Raw genomic sequence first — 23,450 nt, forward strand, 5'->3', positions numbered from 1 at the left:
CATAGCAAAGGGTCTGAATACTTACGTAAATAAGCTATTGTTTTTATTTTATTAGCAAAAATTTGTAAAAAACTGTTTTCGCTTTGTCATTCTAGGGTGCTGTGTGTAGATTGATGAGGAAATGTTATTATTTAATCCATTTTAGAATAAGGCTGTAACGTAACAAAATTTGGAAAAAGTCAAGGGGTCTGAATACTTTCTGAATGCACTGTATAGTAAGTGTATTTCTTTTAAATTACTATATTACCTGTGTTAACATTCCTTCAGAGTTCTGTCAGTGAATTTGAGTGTTAACATTTCCCCAACCCAACCCCGCCAAGACTTCATAGTATCAAAGTGCTGGGGGTGATGTTTTTTTGTACAAAGATTGTGAATTACATACCAGAGAGGAATCAAAAGCAGCAAGACCATGGCTATGGACTAGTGATGCGCGGGGTTGCCTCATAACCCACACTTCCCGCAGTTATATCCGCTTGGGAGGCGGGTCTCGGATCATGAAATATATATATATTTTTGGGGGTTATTGCATTTTCTCCCTGGTCTCTAAACATCTTTGCTGCATGAGAGAAGCAGAGATGAAAGATTGAAGAAATAGTTAAATGGATATAGGACATTCTGGTGAGCAAAGGTTTATTCAGTATTCTAGGGCAACAAAGTAATGACAGAAGAAAATCTGCATGTAGGCCTCTCTCATTATAGACGTTGACTAACAAATATCCTACCAAAATGTCGGAACGGACTCAATTCGTCAGGGGATGGACTCTACAAGGTGTCGAAAGCGTTCCATAGGGATGCTCGCCCATGTTGACTCCAACGCTTCCCACAGTTGTGTCAAGTTGGCTGGATGTCCTTTTGTTGGTGGACCATTGTTGACTGTGAAAAAACCCAGCAGCATTGTAGTTCTTGACACAAACCAGTGCGCCTGGCACCTACTACCATACCCTGTTCAAAAGGAACTTACATATTTTGTCTTGCCCAATTACCCTCTGAATAGCACACACAATCCTTGTCTCAAGGTTTAAAAATCCTTCTTAAACCGGTCTCCTCTCCTTCATCTACACTGATCGAAGTGGATATAGAAAGTGACATTGTGGCGGGCCGGGTGCCTGCAGGCTGACCTCGGTCGTCAGTTGAACAGTGTTTTTTCTGACACATTGGTGCAGCTGGCTTCCGGGTTAAGCGGGCGGGTGTTAAGAAACGCGGTTTGGCGGGTAATATTTCGGAGGACGCATGACTCGACCTTAGTCTCCCGAGCCCGTTGGGGGAGTTGCAGCGATGAGACAAGATCGTCATTGGGGAGAGAAAGGGGGTAAAATACACACAAAAAAAGTGACATCAATAAGGGATCGTAGCTTTCAGTGTGTGTCATGGAAAGAGCCGTTCATGTTTTCTACACTCAGTGTGTATTAGCATATTAGGGTCAGGTGCGGGCCTCAGATTTTCACTTGATCACATATTGTCAGGTGTTTGCGAATGGGTTATTAGCAATTGCAGGCAGGTATGGGTGAACAAACAGCTGACCCACGCATTACTACTGTGCACCCGGCCTTAAAACTGACCACAACTCAACCCAATATGAAAGGAAGACATGCATACAAACAGTTGATTAACAATGTGGAAAACCGTGTAGAGTTGCATGAAATTCACTTACAAATGACCAAATTTCAAAACATCCTGTGTGCAAGGTTACAGAAAGTATGACTCCCATTGGTGACAGGCATCATTTGCCAGGCTGTCATAGGTGACGAGGCAGCCAATGGAGAGGCCAGGATCGCAGGATTTTTATTTACATTCCACCCCTGGCCTATCTCCCACAGCCCCATCTCCTGACAGCACTCTACACTAGCCCCATCCCTTGCGCATACTGCAGTGCCACAACATAAATGTCACTGCCAAAAGTCTGCGATGGTCCTATTGAGTCAACCGCTGCCATCAGTCCCGCAACAACTTCTGCACTTAGTGGGCACTCAAGTTTCAGGCACCTGGACGCTAGTGTTTGTGTCATCGGGCCGTAGACCACTGCTGTCCCAATTTATGCGTGGGATGTTCCAAGTCCTGTAACATGAATAACACCAAAAACAAAAGGTTATATACTGTACTATTCTGCTTGTCTTTACTTGTCAGGGTGCCTGGCAATGACATGACTAGTTCTAAAGAATTTCACACGGTAGGTCTGAAAATAATAAGTATATTGGAATTAAGCAAGCACACTAATAATATACAATAAGAAAGTAGAAAATGTTTACTGGTTCCTTAACATTTCATAGAAAACTATAACAATTCTGTCAACTCAATAGTATCCCTCTGCCCATGGACTACTGCCATTTCCTGATGACAAAGATTTCAAGGTGAGCGGTCTCCCACCAGAAATATGCTGTAGCTTGCCAATCTCCAAGACAAATATGGTTTAAAAAACAAAGTTGTTGAGTAAAACTTCCAACACATTGTAATTTACCTTTGTGGAAAACCAAAATCTGCAACTACTTGGCTGAAGACCAAGTTGGTTGAGGCAAGACTGTTTGTAGCAGCACCAAGGTACATGTCTTGACCCTTGACACCAATTGTATCCAGCTCTCCCTCTGACAATGAGCTATACAATGCCATTAGCAAAAGTCCCCAATCTGTCATGCACCTGTTTATTGTTCTTATGGATACCCTACTAAATACTAAATAAGACAAGCAGTGGCGACAGCCCTTGTAGATGCATCAACAGCTCTTGGACCCCCCAGTGCAGCCGTTTAGGTGAATCACTAACATACTTAGCAGCATGAGTCCAAATGAGCCCCACTGGGGAACTGAAAGATGTCCTGGCAGTGACAGGAATTCATTGAGAATTGCTTTTAATTTCTTCTGCAATTCAAACCAATATTAAGGCCCAAACTAAAGGCCAAACTAGTCCCATGTAAAAGATGAATCACGCAGTCTGAATGTCCATTGGTCTCATGTTTAGCACAGTCACACAAAGACGAAACGTTAGCCTACAGCTATACTAGCTAGCCCAAAAAGGTAGTCATGGATGCACATTTCATCACAATAATGCATTGTCAAACGGCACTGATGAACATCAAAATTGCATTATAGTGGATTGGATATACAATATTTCCACTGGATGCAAATGATTAGTAGGAAAACCTTTTGTCATCATTTTGTGTCACCATGCAGATTGACTTTAGATGCAGTATAACGTTAGCTAGCTTAAAATGAGGGGAGAACACCGTATTTTAGCTAGCCAACGATAGCTTTGATTGCTATTTGCGCGGAGGTTTAACCTATGAATACTTTACACCAATGTTAATGTTGCTTCTATTCACAATCTTCCTGTGCTGCTTTACACTTGCATTAGTCATATTCCCAACTAAAAGGATTATGTCAAAAACTCACCTGAGGTGGATTTCGCCGAGCCATTTCACCTGTCTCCGAGGTGAAACCACTGAGGTACAGGGTGAAACACATGTCCTGCACATTCCAGAATGACAACACCTCACCTAATTGGTCAGAATAAAAAGTCCTGTCCACCAGAGCTGTGCTGCTTGCTTGTAGATGTTCTATCTGCTAAACTTTTGGCAGTTAAGTCACAAGATGAGTGCCAAAACTCTTGAGCCCACAGATTCGACATCGCAAATTTGGTTTTGATTCGCAGAAGAATATTCACCAGTAACAAGTTTAGTAAATTAGTTGCATTAATTCTTAAATGTAGTTGCATGCTTGCAAATCTTATTGAATTTATTCACATCTCAACTTACATGTTTGCAAGTGTTGTATTTAATCACACATCAGGTTATGCGCTTGTGTTTTATTTATTCACAAAAGAACTTACATGTTTGCAGAAAATAAATGCAACTACAAAACTCATACAGGTGCAACTCATATTTTACGTGCAAATTATACTTTACACGCTTGTATAATTTTGTCATTAATTTACATCCATAGTTACAGCTTGAATTTTAAATTGATTAAATTGAGATTTTTTAAAACTGGCCTACTCACAATACCCCATAATGTCAAAGTGGAATTGGGTCATAACACCAAACTGGTACGATTAGGACTTTGACATTAGGTGATTTTACACCCCCCAAAAAATGAAAAACTATTCTGAACACCCCACGACAAATATTTAACCTCAAAGAAAACATATTTTCCCATCTTGGGCATCAAAGTCCTATTATTATAGGCCAATTTTTTCGGATATGGACACCATTAGTCTTCAACCCCGTTGTGGACACTATGGAATTGTCTGAATAGGATATGTAATTAAATCGAAATTTCCATATTAATCCTTTGTCGCTCAAACAAATTAAATAACTGCAAATATAAAATCTCACTTTTTCTATACTAAAGCTTGAAATGGACACTGTCAGCAGCCTCAATTTTTTAAATCGAAAGTATGGTTTCACTTCAGAATTTGAACTAAAATAAATATTCTCATAATGGCTCTAAACATTTTAGACTGAGTTCAACAAAACATTAAATTAATATTTCATAAACTTTCCAAAATGTTATCACAAAATTGTCACGTAACAGCGTTAAGACTAGGGTAACGGGGATAAAGAGATGCATACGGCTTCCATATAAATTGGTTGTTTACTCTCAAATTCACTCCAAAAATTGGATTTCATAGATATAACCAAGTAATGAGGACAACATATATCAATTTTAATTAAACAGAGCTTTATTAACCCAACTGCAGTAAGACTCTAAACAAAAAACATAGCAGACATTACAGGGGCTGAGTCACTGGCTTACTGGTGCTCTTTTATGCCGTCCCTAGGAGGGGTGCATCACTTGAGTGGGTTGAGTCACTGACGTGGTCTTCCTGTCTGGGTTGGCGCCCCCCTTGGGTTGTGCCGTGGCGGAGATCTTTGTGGGCTATACTCGGCCTTGTCTCAGGATGGTAAGTTGGTGGTTGAAGATATCCCTCTAGTGGTGTGGGGGCTGTGCTTTGGGAAAGTGGGTGGGATTATATCCTTCCCGTTTGGCCCTGTCCGGGGGTTATCATCGGATGGGGCCACAGTGTCTCCTGACCCCTCCTGTCTCAGCCCCCAGTATTTATGCTGCAGTAGTTTATGTGTCGGGGGACTAGGGTCAGTTTGTTATATCTGGAGTACTTCTCCTGTCTTATCCGGTGTCATGTGTGAATTTAAGTATGCTCTCTCTAATTCTCTCTTTCTCTGAGGACCTGAGCCCTAGGACCATGCCTCAGGACTACCTGGCATGATGACTCCTTGCTGTCCCCAGTCCACCTGGCCGTGCTGCTGCTCCAGCTTCAACTGTTCTGCCTGCGGCTATGGAACCCTGACCTGTTCACCGGACGTGCTACCTGTCCCAGACCTGCTGTTTTCAACTCTCTAGAGACAGCAGGAGCGGTAGAGATACTCTTAATGATCGGCTATGAAAAGCCAACTGACATTTACTCCTGAGGTGCTGACTTGCTGCACCCTCGACAACTACTGTGATTATTATTATTTGACCATGCTGGTCATTTATGAACATTTGAACATCTTGGCTATGTTCTGTTATAAACTCCACCCGGCACAGCCAGAAGAGGACTGGCCACCCCTCATAGCCTGGTTCCTCTCTAGGTTTCTTCCTAGGTTTTGGCCTTTCTAGGGAGTTTTTCCTAGCCACCGTGCTTCTACACCTGCATTGCTTGCTGTTTGGGGTTTTAGGCTGGGTTTCTGTACAGCACTTTGAGATATCAGCTGATGTAAGAAGGGTACATAAATACATTTTACTTGATTAACATTGAACAGGTCACGAGAACCGGTCATCAGAGCAGGTCACAAGAACCAGTCAACAGAGCGGGTCATGGGGAACCGGTCATCAGAACAGGACAGCTTACCGAACAGGTCATCAGAATCATAAAAGCGTGTCAACATTATTACCTTTTCAGAGGTATGTAGGCTCCCAGAACTGCTGTTACAACACCTACGTACATCACAACCATCTTCTACACTACTCAACAGCTATTGGAGGAATGGAAAGACCTGAAGAAAGGCTGGGTTCACTTCCTGTTATCAGGCTGTGGCGTTGAGGTATGTTCTGTGTGTGTGTGCAGCATGGAGCTGGTCTCACAGGTAGGTAGATATTTTCGGGGTGTGTGTGTGTGTCTGCCTCTTGCTTCATGGTGTTCATCCTGAAAGTCTGGCCCACTTGTTTAAGATCTTTACGTGGCAGGATGTCACAGGCTGTGGTGGTGGAAACATTTCAAGGACATCAAACAGATACCAGTGGATGTCAACACGAGGAGACCAGAAGAAGCTGTTTGATGCAACGCAATGTATACACTGAACCTGGACATGCGTTTTCATCTGTGTCAAAGATGATGCCCGGATACACACTGTAGGTCTCCATTGTATATGAGACATTTACATTTTAAGTCATTTAGCAGACGCTCTTATCCAGAGCGACTTACAAATTGGAAAGTTCATACATATTCATCCTGGTCCCCCCGTGGGAATTGAACCCACAACCCTGGCGTTGCAAGCGCCATGCTCTACCAACTGAGCCACACGGGACTACACCACTGCCCAAGCAGCATTGGACTTCCCCACTATTTCCTTCCCTGACTGGCTGTGGGTTTCCTTCCCTGACTGGCTGTGGCGCAACAGTTGAGATGGAAATACGACATGTTGAAGAACTTAGTCGAGTTGCTTCTGTGTTGAGCTCACGCAGCTGACACCGTGATATCTCAGATGCACAGGGAGGTTGGTGGCAACTTGAGAGGACGTGCTCGTGGTAATGGCAGGGGCGGAATGGTATTAAATACATCAAACTCATGGTTTGACTCCATTTCATTCACTCCAGCCATTATTATGAGCCGTGCTCCCCTCAGCTGCCTATACAAAGATTCAGGGCAATTTACTGTGATAAATCAAAGCAAAAGTGTTGATTGACAAGAATAGAATGCTCTCCAGTGGCGTCACTCTAATGGACTACTGTATGTAATTTTAACATGGACAGTCAACATATGCATGTGGTTATAAGAATGAAGATAAACAATTATTAATTTGAATAATTGGATAACTGACTGTCAGTCTGAACTTTGTTATGATCAAACAAGTATCTTGACTGGGTTTAGTTTTTGGGCACAAAATGGCCACTGCTCCAGTGAAAAACTGGAGACCACATGGCATGCAAGAAATTGCATATTTGTTTATTTTTTTTTATAGTTTTGGTAAGTAATAGCTTATTTAATATAACAGAGTTGACCCCAATCTAACAAAAATCTATGAAATATAGATAAAAGTATGTGATAACTTTCCCGTCTTTACACCATGTTGTTCAGTAGACTTGTATGTCGCATAAGGATAAGTAAACTATTTTTTTTATGGGGGGGAGATTCGTTGGCACAACGGGGTTGAGGGTAGACCAAGGTACGCAACTAAATGGTGTGATTTAAGTCAATAATCATGCATTTATTTGGGGGAAATATATTCTCAGCAAACAAGCACAAATTGATTTTTACATCAATGGCAGAATTTATGGCTTATTTGCACATTTTATCCAATGTACAAATTCAATGAAGGTCACTGAGGACATGACAAACCGCTCGGTGTCAGATGAAAACATTCTGATATTAAAGAGGAACGTAATGCAACTTTTCTTATACGTTATTACATTTCAACTTAGATTTGTGCCCCAGTATTTAAAATATAATTTTAAAGGTCAGAGGGACTCAAATTGTACTGGATTCATGGAATGAGGTGTCACTACAGACCCGGGTTTGATTCCAGGCTGTATCACAACTGGATATGATTATGAGTCCCATAGGTTGGCACCTAATTGGCCCAGCGTAGTTAGTTTGGCCATCATTGTAAATAACAATGTTCTTAAACTTTCCTAGTTGGGTAAATAGTGCAAAGCTTACTCACCCAGAAAGACAGCTGTAATCACTGCCAACTGCGATTCTAACATGTATTGACTCAAGGGATTAAAATGCAGTATTCATACAAGCAATTTATTTCAGTTTCAATAAATGTGCAAAAAACATTTTACTTTGTCGTTACGGGGTATCCTTTGTAAACGGGAGTAAAAAAATAAATGTAATCTATTTGATTTCCGGCTTAAACGCAACACGAATAAGTCAAAGGGTATGAATACTTTAAGGCACTGTAAATCCAGTTGTATTTAACACAATTTTTTAACATTGGATTAGTGTAATCAGGGCACCCTTGAGAATGAGACCCTGGTTTTCCCTAAACACCTAAAATAAATTAGCTAGCTTTAGTTAATGGCTTGTCATCATTAGTCAACTTACTCACGTCACACTAAGTTACACCACTTCAAAAAGTTCCATCACAGGAAAAATAATGTACAAATTAATCTTTGAAAGAGCCAGAGTTTTATGAAAGGAAAGGTCAAGACTTTAAAATCACCACTTCAGTTTATTCAATTATCACATTTACAAAAATCAAGATTTAGTCAATGCAATACAAATAGCAGAAGTAATAAAATGTACCTTTCTTGGCCTCCTGGGAGTTCTTTGCTGCGGGCCTTGTCTGTCTTCAACTCCTGTCCCATGCACTTCTTTCCGTTCAGCTCCAAAGCTGTCTGCATGTCCTCCGCTGAGGACAACTCTACGTAGCCAAATTTCCTGGTGGGCAAGATAAGTGTGCATTAGAAGACTGCATATAAAACCCAATCAATCAGGCGTCATTGTCTTTTTCAAGTGTGCCAGCGATTGAGGATAGGACCAGCAGACGATAACACACACTGGTACCGAAGACATAGCACTGGCTTTGTTCTACCTCCGAACAATCACACGTGAGTACTGAGCAACTACAGGTGTGCCAAGAAATGGAGGGGATCCTGGTTAATAAAGTCAAATCAACTACCGTATCCCATCAAGTACACCACAATACCCAGCTGTGATGACTGCCAGAGACAAAGCCACCCCTTTCACCAAATGAATGGAGTATAAAATATTAGACCTTAGTCACAATATTACTTACCATCTTCCTCATCATCGTCAGACTCCTCCTTAGCCTTGACCATGGCTGCTTTCTTTGCTGCGGGTGCCGGGGTGGTGTCCATCTCCTCTTCCTCAGAGTCTGGAAGGCACAACAGATGGCTTTAGTCTCATTAGACCCAAATCATCAACTACAGACCATTTACTGACCAGGGATTGGGCACATCAGATCAAATAAGCAGTGACATCAAATACATTCAGTATTAAGTCCCTTGTTGTTCATCAAGTGTGCTTGTGCTCAGCTGACCCCTATATCGATCTGCCAGTGTGGCCTGTACCACATTGAATGAACTACCATGTTGCGTACCACCCATTCTTTCGACCAAAAAGCCCTATAGATAGGCAGCGGCCCCCGCATCCTTACCATCATCATCGGACTCCTCCTTGGCTGCAGTGACCTTCACTGAGGGCTTGGCAGCAGCCTTCTTTGGGGGTGGGGCCTCAGATTCTTCATCTACAGACAATAGAGTAACATTAAACATCAGCGTTTGCAGTCTAGTTGGTAAAACGCCTTAAACATGAGGCTTTAATAGAATAAAACATTCAATGGGTTTACCACATTAAGGTACACCCGTCCAGTACTTAAGATGTGAAAATAGTTCATGTTTGAGTTGTGTAGTAAAAAAATTAAATAGTGTTTCCAATGACATTGGTGTGCATTGAGTGATTGACCAAGTGAGTAGGCATGGCCTACAAACACATCTTCCTCTGCTACAAAACATAGAAACACACCATTCTTACATGTTGTGGTGCTGGAGAATAATATGTAGACTTTATTTTAAATGTCCCTTTAAGGAATAACGTTCCCTTTAAGGAATAACGTTCCCTTTAAGGAATAACGTTCCCTTTAAGGAATAACGTTCCCTTTAAGGAATAACGTTCCCTTTAAGGAATAACGTTCCCTTAACTACAGGAATCTTTTAAGAGTGTTGCATAGAGCCAATTTAATGAGGACCCGTTCCATATTTATAAGTGTGCCAGCGATTGAGGATAGAACCAGCAGACGATAACACACACTGGTACCGAAGACATAGCACTGGCTTTGTTCTACCTCCGAACAATCACACGTGAGTACTGAGCAACTACAGGTGTGCCAAGAAATGGAGGGGATCCTGGTTACTAGTAGTCAAGTAAATGTCTCATCTTTCAAACCATAAACCACTGAGACTAATGTCCCCTACCATCATTGATTGTCCTGTTACTTTCATTGTGTATCCAATTGAAATATAAAAATTAAATATGGGGAGAGACTCATACCGTCATCATCTGACTCTTCTGCCTTGGCTGGAGCTTTCTTTGCAGGTGTGGCTTTGGCCTTTTTGGGTGGGGCTTCCTCACTGTTCCTCTGAAAGGGCAACAAGCGTCAGGGCAGTGTAATTTAATTAGCCCAAACTACAAACATTTGAGGGTCCGTACAAGTAGTCTTAGCAAACAATCAAATTTCAATAAACAGCCATGAAAGGGTGCATTTAAACAGTTCCTTTGAAATGAATGCTGCCGATTGAGAGCTTAACTCAATATCTACCATCAATTATCTTTAATGACAAAGCACAGAAAATGACAAGGTTCTTACCAGAGTCATCAACCTCTTCTTTCTGCTTTCCCATTTTTGCTGCTTTCGGTGCTGGCTTGGCTGGTGTGACAGGCTTCTTTGCTGCTGCTTTTGGTGGGGCCTGGAACATATGAACATAGTTAACACAAACAAGTTATTTTCTGGAGAGAATGTGTCAACTTTAGTGGTTAGTCTTACCTCTTCGGGTGGTGGGGCCTTTCCTTGTGGTTAGCCTTTTTCTTTGTGTGCCTAATTTCCAAGTGGCAAGGAGAGTTGCAGCTTTGCTTGAATGGTGCATTTCCCCTCTATATTTACTTTTATCAGGGCACCTTTGAGAATGATCATGGGCTCAATCGGTTTGCCCTAACTACCTAGTAGTTCGCTTCACCTAACGCTTGTCATTAGTCAACTTACTCATGTCTCACCAAGTTCATATAACATCTTTTAAAAAACCCCGGCCAAAACAGGAAAAGTAGAAATTATTCTTTGGAAGCGCCAGAGTATTATGAAAGGAAAGGTCAAAAAACTTTAAAAAATCATCACCTCGGTTTATTCAATTATCACATTTGTGAAAACCTTACATTTTCAAACAGCAAGATTTAGTCAATGCACTACAAATATCATATGATACATTTTTTAATAACGTTATTTGAGGCCTCTAGTACCCCTGAATTCTAAAGACATCGACTGTACCCCACCCAAAACATGACAAAACACAGATTTACGAGATTCTAAACGCCCAACAGACATGGGCTGATTTAATCTTCCATCCATTACAATATGCCTTGCACATTTTACCGTTATACAGTCTCACCTAGAGCAAACTAGAACAAAAACAAGGATATTAAAGGATACAGGACTTTCTTACAAAAAAGGTAAAATGAAATACAAATTGTTGAATGTACAATATGTACCTGAACAAACAGGGCTTTTTTTCACAGCAAACAGAGTTGCCAGACATTCCACTAACTCTTTTGGGAAAAACACAAACTCATATGGATGATGCAGGAAGGACAATTCAAAACTGACAGGCAACTCTCAAGCGGAGAGGGTGAAAAGGTTGGTGCGGGGCGGTAGAGAGCCCATTACAGTTATATATCAATGAAGCTTTCTGGAATGTCCAAAAGGCTCTGCCAGCGTATGGGTACGGTGATGAAAACAGAGTCTTTTCAAAACAGTAAAATAGACAGGGATTTTAATCATCAAATTTGATCTTCTTGCCCTGGGGCTTGTCTCCAAATCCACCGCCTCTTCCACCTGGGGGAGGTAGAGAGAAACAAGTCATGGTCTGTCCTTTGAAAGCAGCGCATTTAACACAAGGGTCCAAGTTAAGGAGAAAGCAGTTCACATTGGACCAGATCAGTACCTACTATCTATGAGATTCATCACAAGATATCAGAGTGAAAAGTATCCATCATCTCTGGTCTACGCGGCCCCAAGATCAAAACTATGAACCTTTACCTCTGAATCCACCACGTCCACCGCCGCGGTCACCTCCTCTGCCCCCCCTGAAGCCACCGCCACGTCCTCCCCTGCCACCGCCGAAACCACCTCCGCCGCCACGGCTAAATCCACCACCGCGACCTCCCCTGCCACCGCCGAAGCCTCCGCGACCCCCGCGGAATCCACCGCCGTCGCCCTTGGGCTTGGCGTAGTCCAGGTTCACGCTGCTGCCGTCAATTTCGCCACCCTCCATGGCCTCTTTGGCAGCCTTGCAGTCGTTCTCGCTGTCAAAGTCGACAAAGCCAAAGCTGGGGGGGAAGGAAGGTGACAAAATGAAGGGAGGAAAGAGAAATGCATGCCTGCAGAAAGGAACAGGTGATATCTCACAAGCACAATTGATTTGCAATGCAACTGCAGTAGACCTTTAGTAAAAACTAGAGGCATATTGCTACCATCTAGTCGTTTTGTTTCACATCAGACATGGGCAAACTGCCACTGAGTTCAAGGTAGGCGCCTGTTTGACTGTGATCTGGCTCTACGTCTCGTGCGAATCCATTCAGTCACTGTGTGGACAGGTGGAGCTCATGAGAAGAAGTCCAAGGCTATAGCAGTGTGACAGTTACAACATAATTTACCATTTAGAATTGCCCGTGTCACGGTCGGTCACCACTCTAGCTCCAGTGGCACTGTCAAAGGCGTCTCTGAGTGACTGGTCTGTGGTGTCTCCAGATAGCCCTCTGACAAACAGGGTTTTTGTGGGACCTCCTGGCAACGAGAGGGAAAAAATGTTATCAAATGTTATCCAGAGCGACTTACTATTAGTGCATGCATCTTAAGATAGCTGGATGAACCAACCTCTCATACAGGAGCCAACTTACTTTCTAATTGACAACAGTCTACAACTACAGACGGACAAAAATGGAGAAGTAAAACCTACCGGATCCTCCTCTGCCTCCGGCGTCTCTGCCTCCACTGTTCTGGCTGTACTCTAGCCGGATTTGCCTGCCTTCAATCTCTGTTCCATTAAGGTTATCCAGCGCCTCCTTGGCTGCCTCTGCACTCTCAAACTCCACAAAAGCAAACCTGCACAGGAGAGACAAATAAGTTCAGGAACTTAACACTTTGGGGGGGGGGGGGGGGGGGGTTGATGAGATTAAATTGTTTCACAGCAGACATAGGCAACACCTGTTGAGAGTAGGGGTGCTTGTTCAATTTGTGATTAGTCTCTACTTCTCGTGCGAATCCATACAACGCCACTGATTGGCAGAGAGGAGCTCATGAGAAGCCCTGGGGGTTTGGTCTGACCCATCCTGTGAGGTCACATCCAACAGTGCTCTAGGCACTACGGTTGACCAAAACCCCCTAAGTCAGGAAACTAAGGTGATGCTGTGGGGAAACCCCCCTTCACTCACCCTTTGGGCCTGCCGTTGTTCTGTGGTACTCTGATGGAAACAGCCCCTTCGAATGCACTCTGAAGGGAGTCTTCTGTAGCACTGTAGGACAGGTTGTTAACGATGAGGGTCTTGCTTTCAGCAGCTGCCTGAGCTGAGAGAAGGAACAAGATGACCAAGGTGAATGTTGGTGTGCACCATGGAAGTATTTATGGCAGACCAGTATTTCAGTACTTGACAACCTTTGAAGTCGTCACAGAGTTTCAGGAAGAAAATGTTGCATCACGACTGGTCCTGGTTAAAGAACTAAAATGTCCTGTAGTCGGTGGTGCATACCTGGTGGTCTGCCTCCCTTCTGGCTCTTGATGCCTGTGTAGTCGACCATGATGGCGCGTCCCTGGACATCGGCGCCCTGGGCCTCTGTTAGCATCTTGTCCGCAATGGCCTCAGACTTGAACGCAATGTAGGCAATGCTGTGGGGGAAATGCAGTTTGGTTATATTTACTAATATATCAGGCATTAAGAAAAAAGATCAAATTTGCAAAGACATTATCCAGGATAGAAAGGCTGGTCCTCACCCTCTGTTGGAACCGTCCTGGCCTGTGGGTATTCTGATTTCAACAGCATCGGCAAACACTTCCTTCAAGTCGTCTTCTGTGGCCGAGAAGGGCAGGTTTTTCACAAACAAGGTCCGTGCGTCCCTATCTGTAAAAATAAGAAGGTGAGCATGTATATTCCCATTGTGATGGTACAGTACAGACCACTTCCTGTGTTTACCAACAACGAGAGAAGAGGGCGATGTGCACGAGTTGTGACCCCAACACAAGCGAGTACCTAAGACCAGCAAAAAGGCCTCCATTTCCATGTTGCTTATGTGTATTTCATACTAATTTTGAATCATAGAACTCAAAAAGGTTTGTATGAATGTCCTGCTTAATTGTTTGTCATGGCAAATGGCTCTGTGGCCAGCTTTTGCTACAGCCCGGCAACGAGCAGCAGCATTCTAGCTAACAGCTGCATCCAAAATAGTTACTTAGCAAAAGTTCAACCCAATATAATCTTAACACCTGTTCAAGCAAGAATCAAAACATAATTCTAAGTTAACGTGTTCAGAAGTAACACAAATGTAAATCTAGGCTGTTGAACAGGCACAGATGTCTTTGGCTTTCTCACTTCAGCCAAGCAGGCAAACGCCACATACCTTTCTTCTCATCCTGGGAGTTCCCTTTGCTGCGGGCCTTGTCCATCTTCAACTCCTGTCCCATGCACTTCTTTCCGTTCAGCTCCAAAGCTGTCTGCATGTCCTCCGCTGAGGAAAATTCTACGTAGCCAAATTTCCTGGTGGGCAAGATAAGTGTGCATTAGAAGACTGCATATAAAACCCAATCAATCAGGCGTCATTGTCTTTTTCAAGTGTGCCAGCGATTGAGGATAGGACCAGCAGACGATAACACACACTGGTACCGAAGACATAGCACTGGCTTTGTTCTACCTCCGAACAATCACACGTGAGTACTGAGCAACTACAGGTGTGCCAAGAAATGGAGGGAATCCTGGTTAATAAAGTCAAATCAACTATTTTATCCCATGAAGTACACCACACCATGATCAGACGTCCTGAGCGGGTCATCATAACATGGGAATCCACCGTCACTTACTTTGATGCGCCAAGTCTGACGTCCTGAACTTCAAGGTTCTTCTTTGAGAAGAAAGCTGCCAAGGCTTCTTTGATTTCATCAAAGTCCTTGTTTGAGTTCAGGTTGCCGATAAATAGACAGAAGGATTCTGAGGGGGAAACATTATCAATTAGGTTCCACATTAAAATGTTCGTCATCAACGGCAACCTATGAACACAGTCAGAACAACACGAAGGTGACATCAAATGAATCAGTATTAAGTCCCTTGTTGTTCATCGTGCGTATTGTGGTTCAGTATGGGAGAAGGTGTTGGAGGGCTGAATCTAAGGACTTACCATCGCTTTCGGACTTGGCCTTCTTGGCAGGCGGGGTCTCCTTTTTGTTGTCAGCCTTCCTCTTCGCGGGAGTCGCTGGGGCCTCTGTGGAACAAAACAGCCTGCTTAGGACCCAAAAACCTTCAAATAACAGAGGTGAGAGGGGATCTTTTGTATAGACCAGCTCTGTACTTGCCCATCTTTGAAATCCTCGCAGTGTCCGGAAGAAAGGTTTTAATTTTAATAACCTGTCCTAACATGTGACCGTGTCGTACGGGCAATAATACCCGGCTGTGATGACTGCCAGAGACGAAGCCACCCCTTTCACCAAATTAGTAATAAAACTCAACCGTGGTCAAAATATTACTTACCATCGTCCTCATCCTCATCTTCTTCCTCCTCGTCATCCTCATCATCTTCTTCCTCGTCGTCCTCATCATCGTCAGACTCCTTAGCCTTGACCATGCCTGCTTTCTTTGCTGCAGGTGCCGGGGTGGTGTCCATCTCCTCTTCCTCAGAGTCTGGAAGGCACAACAGTTGGCTTTAGTCTCATTAGACCCAAATCATCAACTACAGACCATTTACTGACCAGGGATTGGGCACATCAGATCAAATAAGCAGTGACATCAAATACATTCAGTATTAAGTCCCTTGTTGTTCATCAAGTGTGCTTGTGCTCAGCTGACCCCTATATCGATCTGCCAGTGTGGCCTGTACCACATTGAATGAACTACCATGTTGCGTGTCACCCATTCTGTTGACCAATAAGCCCTACATGCAACGCCCAAGATAGGCAGCGGCCCCCCCATCCTTACCATCATCATCGTCGGACTCCTCCTTGGCTGCAGTGACCTTCACCGAGGGCTTGGCAGCAGCCTTCTTTGGGGGTGGGGCCTCCTCCTCAGATTCTTCCTCTACAGACAGGAGAGTATCATTTTAAAATCTTTTAGCTTAGTTGGTAAAACCACTTAAATGTGCATATAGAACTAATCAATTAGGCTTCAAGTGTGCCAGCGATTGAGGATAGGACCAGCAGACGATAACACACACTGGTACCGAAGACATAGCACTGGCTTTGTTCTACCTCCGAACAATCACACGTGAGTACTGAGCAACTACAGGTGTGCCAAGAAATGGAGGGGATTCTGGTTACTAGTAGTCAAGTAAATGTAGCAACTTTCAAACGATAAACCACTGAGACTAGTGTCCAACCCCCATTAATGGTTCTGTCACTGTCAATGTGTATCCAATAGAAATATAAAATATTAATATGGGGAGACTCATACCGTCATCATCATCCTCATCTGACTCTGCCTTGGCTGGAGCTTTCTTTGCAGGTGTGGCTTTGGCTGGGGTCTTTTTGGGTGGTGGGGCTTCCTCCTCAGACTCTTCCTCTGAAAGGGCAACAAGTGTCAGGGCAGTGTAATTTAATTCACCAAAACACCAACCATCGATGGTCCGTAACTTCACTAAACAGAACCGTGAAAGGAAGCGTTTAAATAGTTCCTGTGAGGTGAATGCTGCCGATTGAGAGCTGAATTCACTATCTACCATCAATTACCTTTAATGACAAAGTACACAAAATGACATGGTTCTTACCAGAGTCATCATCCTCTTCACTTTCTGCTTTCTTAGCTGCTTTTCCATTTTTAGCTGCTTTAGGTGCTGGCTTGGCTGGTGTGACCGCCTTCTTTGCTACTGCTTTTGGTGGGGCCTGGAACATATGAACATTGTCAACACATTAAAAACCAAGTTATTTTTTCTGAAAGGAGAATTGTGTCCACTTGAGTGGTTATTAGTCTTACCTCTTCCTCCTCACTTTCTTCTTCACTGGATTCCTCTTCCACCTCTTTAGGTGGTGGTGGGGCCTTTTTCTTGGGGTTAGCCTGCTTCTTTGCTGCCTGTGAAAATAGGAAAACGTATGTTCAGCATTATTAAAAGTTATGGACAACAAATCAAATCTAGAAATTGTCCAGTGATTTTACTTACTAGCCATTTACCTGAACGCAAAAGTGACTTGCTATGAACATATGAAAGAAACTTAAACTAATTTTATTGTCAGTCAGTAACTAACCTGTTCATTTAATTTCAGACAATTTCGAGCGGAATGTCCACTCATACGGGTCAACGTCACTTTAACGTTTGTCTAGACTTGCTTGTAACTTGCCGACTTTTTGGGCTTGTACCTCGTGTGGCATTTGGGGGCTGGCGCACAACCCACGTGGAGAACATAAGTACGGCGCTAGCTAGCTAACTGCTAACGTTAATTATTTAGTTGGTTTTGTTGTACACCAAATTGTCGTGCCTCAATGTATTGTCGCCACGTTTAACTAGCAATATGCCCAGTTGAAGAAACATTCAGCTCATAAATAACGAACATACACGACAGACCTCAAAACATTTCGGCTAGCCAGCTAGTTAGCATTAGCTAGCCAAACGTATGGCAGCACATTGCCTTACGGAAGTCGAATTCCAACTTCTCTTAGATTACACTAAGAAAATATTTGTCATAACTCCGTAAAATACACAAATATTAAATTACAGAAATTAGTTGTTAAGTAGTTAACGAACGAGCGAGCCAGCAGGCAGGGTACGAAAGAGCACGCTTGATTCGCGAACGCGCATGTATGGCCATTTTAGACAGAACTGTAAGAACAGAATGCAATGAGAAAACATGGCTGATCAAATCTGGGTCGAGAAAACGTTTAACTGCTTAACCTCCAATAATTATTATAATGGCAGAAAACGATTGTATCAGACTTAGCAAAATATATATATATATATTTTGTGTTAAGTAGTAGAATGAATGGGCAAGCCAACATAATGCGTGTTTCTCAGCCATTTTCTAATGTCGGGCTGTCGTCTATTGCAATACAGGATACTTCATTTTGGGTGAAAAATAAATAAAACACCCGCATTGACAAACCACACGATTTGAGTCACGAACATAAGAGTATACGAAGTTGTCTTACCTTTGCCAATTTCACCATGGTTGTGTTGTGGTTGGACGATTTTGGACGTGTAGAATATTAAAGCTCAAAAAAAAGCTTACTGTTCGCTGCACGTGTCCCAACCTACTCTTTCGAACACCGAGGAAGAAAGACAGATACGTAGAGAGACGCGCGGGTTACTTTCCTGCTCTGCGCGTACACTGTACTCCGCCCACATTACAAATATCCTCCACTCACAGATCAAACATTTGCATAGTGTCTGCGTATGGGGCTTTCACGTGCACGCGGATTTGCACTTGATTTGAAAACAAGGCAAAAAAGCAGTTACTCGAATGTGAATTTAAACGAATCGGTTATCGTTGAATCACACGCTTGATTATTTCAAATTATATTTCTTTGTTCACATCTGACTAATTATATAACTGCAAAAATAATATTATTGAGGCTTGGGCTATGCTATGCATGTCCAATGTAAGCCTACAATGGTGAAGCGTCCTTGGTCCACCATGCCTACACATAATGTTGAAGCCATTGTGTATATGTTTGTACATGCCACCTAGCTATTAGACAGCTAAAATGTAATTATATGTCGATTTGTCCAATAATACACTATAATGCTTAATAAATTGCTCGAATTGGTTACAATTTTTCGATTGAAATTACACTTTGTATTGATACACAGCTGTTTCGATTTGAGCCACGTGGTCTCCTCCAGCTGCCTATCAACCACGTGCTTCTTCTTGACTATCGTGTGCTGATGTTCAGCCCTGCGCTAATGATCTGATCTATATCAACTCTACGTTATACAACAGAACTGTGACTGGTATAATGATACAGACAGTATACGCTTCATATATATTACAGATCAGGGAATACGCTTCATATCTATTACAGATCAGGGAATCTGCGCAGGCTTTGAGCCACAAGAGTTGCTAAACCCAAAGGCGCAACATCAGGACTTTCAGAACCGCATGTGAAGCAGACTAGGGTTTGAGAAGTCAATGCTAGAAGTGAACAATTCCTCCATGGCTGGTTATTTTCTTGAAATCTGAAGGCACAACCTAGATTCGAGCCAAAGTCTTAATCAGTTGAACATGTTATTACTCCAACCTATTGGAAGTGACAAACTGACACGTTTTCATTTTCTTCTAAAACGACTTTAATATCGGAGCGTGACGACCGTTTAGACCAGATGACGTATTCTGCTCATGAGTTTAGATAGCAGACGTCGCCTTACAAGCGTGATCGGGGGATTTCTATTGTAGAAGGAGTTTCTGCTTATCTTCACACTTTACTGACTTTGCTTGAGCCTTGTGAACAAACTTTTTTTAGGCCACACAAACTTACCTTCCTGCTCTGTGCGTGCACTGTACTCCGCCCACATTACAATCTCCTCCACTCACAGATCAAACATTTGCATATTGTCTGCGTATGTTCTTCACGTGCACGAGGTTTGCGATTGACAAAAAAAAAAAAAAAGCAGTTACTCGAATTAATCGACATAGTGAATCACACGTTTGATATTTAAATGTCATTTATTTGTTCATCATACAGGTTCACCATCTATTTAAAAATATTGAATAATTACATAACTGCAAAAATAATACCCTTGGGACTTGGGCTAGAGCATGTCCAATGTAGGCCTACAATGGCGTCCTTAGTCCACCATGCCTATACATATATTAATGTAATTATGTATATATTTGTACATTCCACCCAAATAGACAGCTATAATTGCAATATGTGTTGATATGTCTAAATAATATACCAGAATGTTCAATAAATTGCTCGAAGGTGGTTAAAAATTCTAGATTGAAATTACCCTTTGTATTCATGAACCTCATGTCCTCCAGCTGCATATCAACCAGTGGAGGCTGGTGGGAGGAGCTATAGGAGGACGGGCTCAATGTAAAGGCTGAAATGGAATGGTATCAAACAAAACATATGGACACCATTATTTGACACCCAGTACAATGAGCCTATCAATCAATCAATCAAATGTATTAATAAAGCCCTTTTTACATCAGCCGATGTCACAAAGTGCTGTACAGAAACCCAGCCTAAAACCCCAAACAGCAAGCAATGCAGATGTATAGCAATATCATCACAACATTATGCAAGGATCTCTCTGTTGATGATGCCTGGTGTTATTTCAATCCGGATGCAAAGGGTTATACCCGGACCAACAAAACTATGTCACGTAAATCTAGAATAGATTTATTCCTAATTTCCCCCTTTTTGTTACAGTTTGTTATAGACGTAGATCATCAGTTGGCTCCTTTTTCTGACACTTATTTGATTTCCCTGAATTTACAAGCTACTAAAAAAATCAAAAGGTATTTGATGATATTGGAAATTAAACAACACACTTCTTAAAGATCCTATTTTCAGTGGAAACATCAAATCGTTCGCCAAAGATATTTTTGCAAGAAAAGACTTGGGTCATGGAAGTAGATGGGAATTTTTCAAATATAAAGTCCCAGTTGTAGCCATTTAAACGTGCCAAAGAGCTGAAGCACCTGAAGAACCTGAAGAGAAAAATATTTGATGAGCAAGCTTGACATTTTTCAAAAGAAAGAAGAGTCTATATTTAAATGTTTACAGCTACGATTAGAACAGCTTTATAAGGATCTGTTAAAGCCTTTGTCATATCAAAAGCAAAATGGATTGAAATTATTTCTTTTGCACTTGAAAAGAAAAACAAACAAAAAAATCTACAACTGCACTCAAAATGAATGATGTATTATGCAAAGATCCCATTACAATATCAACATTTGTCAATTCCTTTTATGAAAACCTTTTCAACTCACAATATCAGGAAGATGGTTAGGAAAGCTACATTTGCCACATTCAGAAATATGTCCATGTAATTGAGGATGATTTCCACTCAGTTTGCGATTCACCTGTGTCAATCGAAGAAATTAGAGACTCTGAATTCAATGAAAAAAGGGAAATCAGTTGGCCCCGATGGCCTGTAAGTTTAATTCTATAGGCAGTTTTGAGAGTGACTGGTGTTTTCTGTAATGAACTTAGTGATCACTGTTTTACAGCCTGTGTTCGTAATGGCTGCTCAGTGAAACGACCTGTCCTGATTTGTCATAGACGCTTGCTAGAAAACTTTAATGAGCAAGCCTTCCTTCATGACCTGGACTCTGGTATAGAATCAGCTTGATCCCCTCTGTCGAAGACGCTTGGACCTTATTTTTTAATATTTTCAGTGGTTTTGTTAACAAACACGCCCCCATGAAGAACATTTGAATTAAAAACAGGTTCAGCCCCTGGTTCAACCGTAATCTGGCAGAGTTACTCCACCTCAAGAATTCCATTTGGCGAAAGGCTCGGCACACGCATACTCAGGCTGACTGGCTCTCGTTCAAGCAAATGAGAAATAAGTGCACTCAGGCTGTCCAGAAGGCCAAAGTTAGTTATTTTAAGGAGCAGTTCTCTCTCTCTGGGTCTAACCCCAAGAAGTTCTGGAAAATGGTTAAAGACCTGGAGAATAAACCCTCCTCACAGCTGCCCATGTCCCTTAATGTAGATGATGTGGTTGTTACTGACAAGGAGTACATGGCTGAGCTCTTTAATCACCACTTCATTAAGTCAGGATTCCTATTTGACTCAGCCATGCCTCCTTGCCCGTCCAACATTTCCTCATCTCCCACCCCTTCTAATGCGACTAGCCCCAATGCTCCACCATCTTTCTCCTATGCCCCTGCTACAAAGGTTCTCCCTGCAAGCAGTCACTGAGTCTGATGTGCTAAAGGAGCTCCTGAAACTTGACCCCAAAAAAGTAGTCAGATGGTTTAGATCCTTTCTTCTTCAAAGTTGCATCCCGTGTCATCAACAAGCCTATCTCTGACCTTTTTAACCTCTCTCCCTCTGGGGAGGTTCCCATTGCTTGGAAGGCAGCCACGGTGCGTCCTTAATTTAAAGGGGGAGATCAAGTTGATCCTAACTGTTATAGGCCCATTTCTATTTTGGCCTGTTTATCAAAAGTGTTGGAATAACTTGCCAATAATCAACTGACTGGCTTTCTTGATGTCTATAGTATTCTCTCTGGTCTGCAATCTAGTTTCCGCTCAGGTTATGGATGTGTCACTGCAACTTTAAAGGTTCTAAATTATGTCACCATTGGCATTGATTCTAAGCAATGCTGTGCTGCTGTTTTAATTGACTTGGTCAAAGCTTTTGATACGGTAGACCAATCCATTCTTGAAGGCCGGCTAAGGAGAATTGGTGTCTCTGAGGGGTCTTTGGCCTGGTTTGCTAACTACCTCTCTCAAAGACTGCAGTGTATAAAGTCAGAAAATCTGCTCTCTCAGCCACTGCCTGTCACCAAGGGAGTACCCCAAGGCTCGATCCTAGACCCCACACTCTTCTCAATTTACATCAACAACATAGCTCAGGCAGTAAGTAGGAAGCTCTCTCATCCATTTATATGTAGATGATACAGTCTTATACTCAGCTGGCCCCTCCCTGGATTTTGTGTTAAACGCTCTACAACAAAGCTTTCTTAGCGTCCAACAAGCTTTCTCTACCCGTAACCTTGTTCTGAACACCTCCAAAACTAAGGTAATGTGGTTTGGTAAGAAGAATGCCCTTCTCCCCACTGGTGTGATTACTACCTCTGAGGGTTTAGAGCTTGATATAGTCACCTCATACAAGTACTTGGGAGTATGGCTAGATGGTACAATGTCCTTCTCTCAGCACATATCCAAGCTGCAGGCTAAAGTTAAATCTAGACTTGGTTTCCTCTTATGGTAATCGCTCCTCTTTCACCCCAGCTGCCAAACTAACACTGATTCAGATGACCATCCTACCCATGCTAGATTAGGGAGATGTAAATTCTAGATAGACAGGTAAGGGTGCTCTCGAGCGGCTAGATGTTCTTCACCATTCGGCCATCAGATTTGCACCAATGCTTCTTATAGGACACATCACTAAACTCTATACTCCTCTGTAAACTGGTCATCTCTGTATACCCGTCGCAAGACCCACTGGTTGATGCTTTTTTATAAAACCCTCTTAGGCTTCACTCCCGCCTATCTGAGATATCTACTGCAGCCCTCATCCTCCACATACAACACCCATTCTGCCAGTCACATTCTGATAACGGTCCCCAAAGCACACACAAAAAACACTCAAACTGGACAGTTTTATCTCCATCTCTTCATTCAACGACTCAATAATGGAC

General features: G+C 42.5%; 2 protein-coding genes, 1 long non-coding RNA gene and 8 other non-coding genes across 11 annotated transcripts; all 11 read right to left on the reverse strand.

Moving 5' to 3' along the window:
• Positions 1-613: 613 nt before the first annotated feature.
• On the reverse strand, positions 614-3,621 carry LOC139539423 (uncharacterized). Its single transcript, XR_011667938.1, has 2 exons — positions 3,382-3,621; positions 614-2,055 (listed from the first exon to the last, which is right to left on the reverse strand). It is a non-coding gene; the product is annotated as an uncharacterized lncRNA (long non-coding RNA).
• A 4,743-nt stretch (positions 3,622-8,364) lies between these two features.
• On the reverse strand, positions 8,365-10,735 carry LOC139539425 (nucleolin-like). Its single transcript, XM_071342377.1, has 5 exons — positions 10,542-10,735; positions 10,226-10,313; positions 9,333-9,422; positions 8,952-9,050; positions 8,365-8,593 (listed from the first exon to the last, which is right to left on the reverse strand). The coding sequence occupies exons 1-5, from the start codon at positions 10,656-10,658 to the stop codon at positions 8,577-8,579; spliced, it is 411 nt and encodes a 136-aa protein (XP_071198478.1). The 5' UTR covers positions 10,659-10,735; the 3' UTR covers positions 8,365-8,576.
• Positions 8,667-8,803, reverse strand: LOC139540577 (small nucleolar RNA SNORA57). Its single transcript, XR_011668237.1, has one exon. It is a non-coding gene; the product is annotated as a small nucleolar RNA SNORA57 (small nucleolar RNA).
• LOC139540571 (small nucleolar RNA SNORD82) lies at positions 9,129-9,201 on the reverse strand. The gene has a single exon (XR_011668231.1). It is a non-coding gene; the product is annotated as a small nucleolar RNA SNORD82 (small nucleolar RNA).
• LOC139540576 (small nucleolar RNA SNORA57) lies at positions 9,939-10,075 on the reverse strand. The gene has a single exon (XR_011668236.1). It is a non-coding gene; the product is annotated as a small nucleolar RNA SNORA57 (small nucleolar RNA).
• Positions 10,736-11,047: 312 nt separating the features above from the next.
• Positions 11,048-18,502, reverse strand: ncl (nucleolin). Its single transcript, XM_071342376.1, has 16 exons — positions 18,278-18,502; positions 17,111-17,206; positions 16,905-17,019; positions 16,592-16,699; positions 16,121-16,219; positions 15,677-15,826; positions 15,327-15,410; positions 15,013-15,139; positions 14,556-14,692; positions 13,933-14,059; positions 13,691-13,827; positions 13,376-13,508; positions 12,901-13,046; positions 12,599-12,728; positions 11,982-12,271; positions 11,048-11,777 (listed from the first exon to the last, which is right to left on the reverse strand). The coding sequence occupies exons 1-16, from the start codon at positions 18,293-18,295 to the stop codon at positions 11,716-11,718; spliced, it is 1,959 nt and encodes a 652-aa protein (XP_071198477.1). The 5' UTR covers positions 18,296-18,502; the 3' UTR covers positions 11,048-11,715.
• LOC139540569 (small nucleolar RNA SNORA75) lies at positions 13,120-13,250 on the reverse strand. Its single transcript, XR_011668230.1, has one exon. It is a non-coding gene; the product is annotated as a small nucleolar RNA SNORA75 (small nucleolar RNA).
• On the reverse strand, positions 14,766-14,902 carry LOC139540578 (small nucleolar RNA SNORA57). The gene has a single exon (XR_011668238.1). It is a non-coding gene; the product is annotated as a small nucleolar RNA SNORA57 (small nucleolar RNA).
• LOC139540574 (small nucleolar RNA SNORD82) lies at positions 15,205-15,277 on the reverse strand. Its single transcript, XR_011668234.1, has one exon. It is a non-coding gene; the product is annotated as a small nucleolar RNA SNORD82 (small nucleolar RNA).
• On the reverse strand, positions 15,905-15,977 carry LOC139540572 (small nucleolar RNA SNORD82). The gene has a single exon (XR_011668232.1). It is a non-coding gene; the product is annotated as a small nucleolar RNA SNORD82 (small nucleolar RNA).
• On the reverse strand, positions 16,309-16,445 carry LOC139540579 (small nucleolar RNA SNORA57). The gene has a single exon (XR_011668239.1). It is a non-coding gene; the product is annotated as a small nucleolar RNA SNORA57 (small nucleolar RNA).
• Positions 18,503-23,450: the final 4,948 nt, after the last annotated feature.

Source organism: Salvelinus alpinus, chromosome 15 (assembly GCF_045679555.1).
Source record: "Salvelinus alpinus chromosome 15, SLU_Salpinus.1, whole genome shotgun sequence".
Classification (NCBI taxonomy): Eukaryota; Metazoa; Chordata; class Actinopteri; order Salmoniformes; family Salmonidae; genus Salvelinus; species Salvelinus alpinus.

Excerpts from the sequence above, each read along its gene's own strand:
- LOC139539425 (XM_071342377.1), bottom strand. The coding sequence starts at position 10,658 with ATGTTCATATGTTCCAGGCCCCACCAAAAGCAGCAGCAAAGAAGCCTG. Across the intron at positions 10,314-10,541 it reads AGAAGAGGTTGATGACTCTG|AGGAACAGTGAGGAAGCCCC; the intron begins GTAAGAACCTTG and ends TTGCCCTTTCAG. Across the intron at positions 9,423-10,225 it reads AGAAGAGTCAGATGATGACG|ATGAAGAATCTGAGGCCCCA; the intron begins GTATGAGTCTCT and ends TATTGTCTGTAG.
- ncl (XM_071342376.1), bottom strand. Across the intron at positions 13,509-13,690 it reads GAAGGGAGGCAGACCACCAG|CTCAGGCAGCTGCTGAAAGC; the intron begins GTATGCACCACC and ends TCCTTCTCTCAG. Across the intron at positions 13,047-13,375 it reads AACAACGGCAGGCCCAAAGG|GTTTGCTTTTGTGGAGTTTG; the intron begins GTGAGTGAAGGG and ends TCTCCTGTGCAG.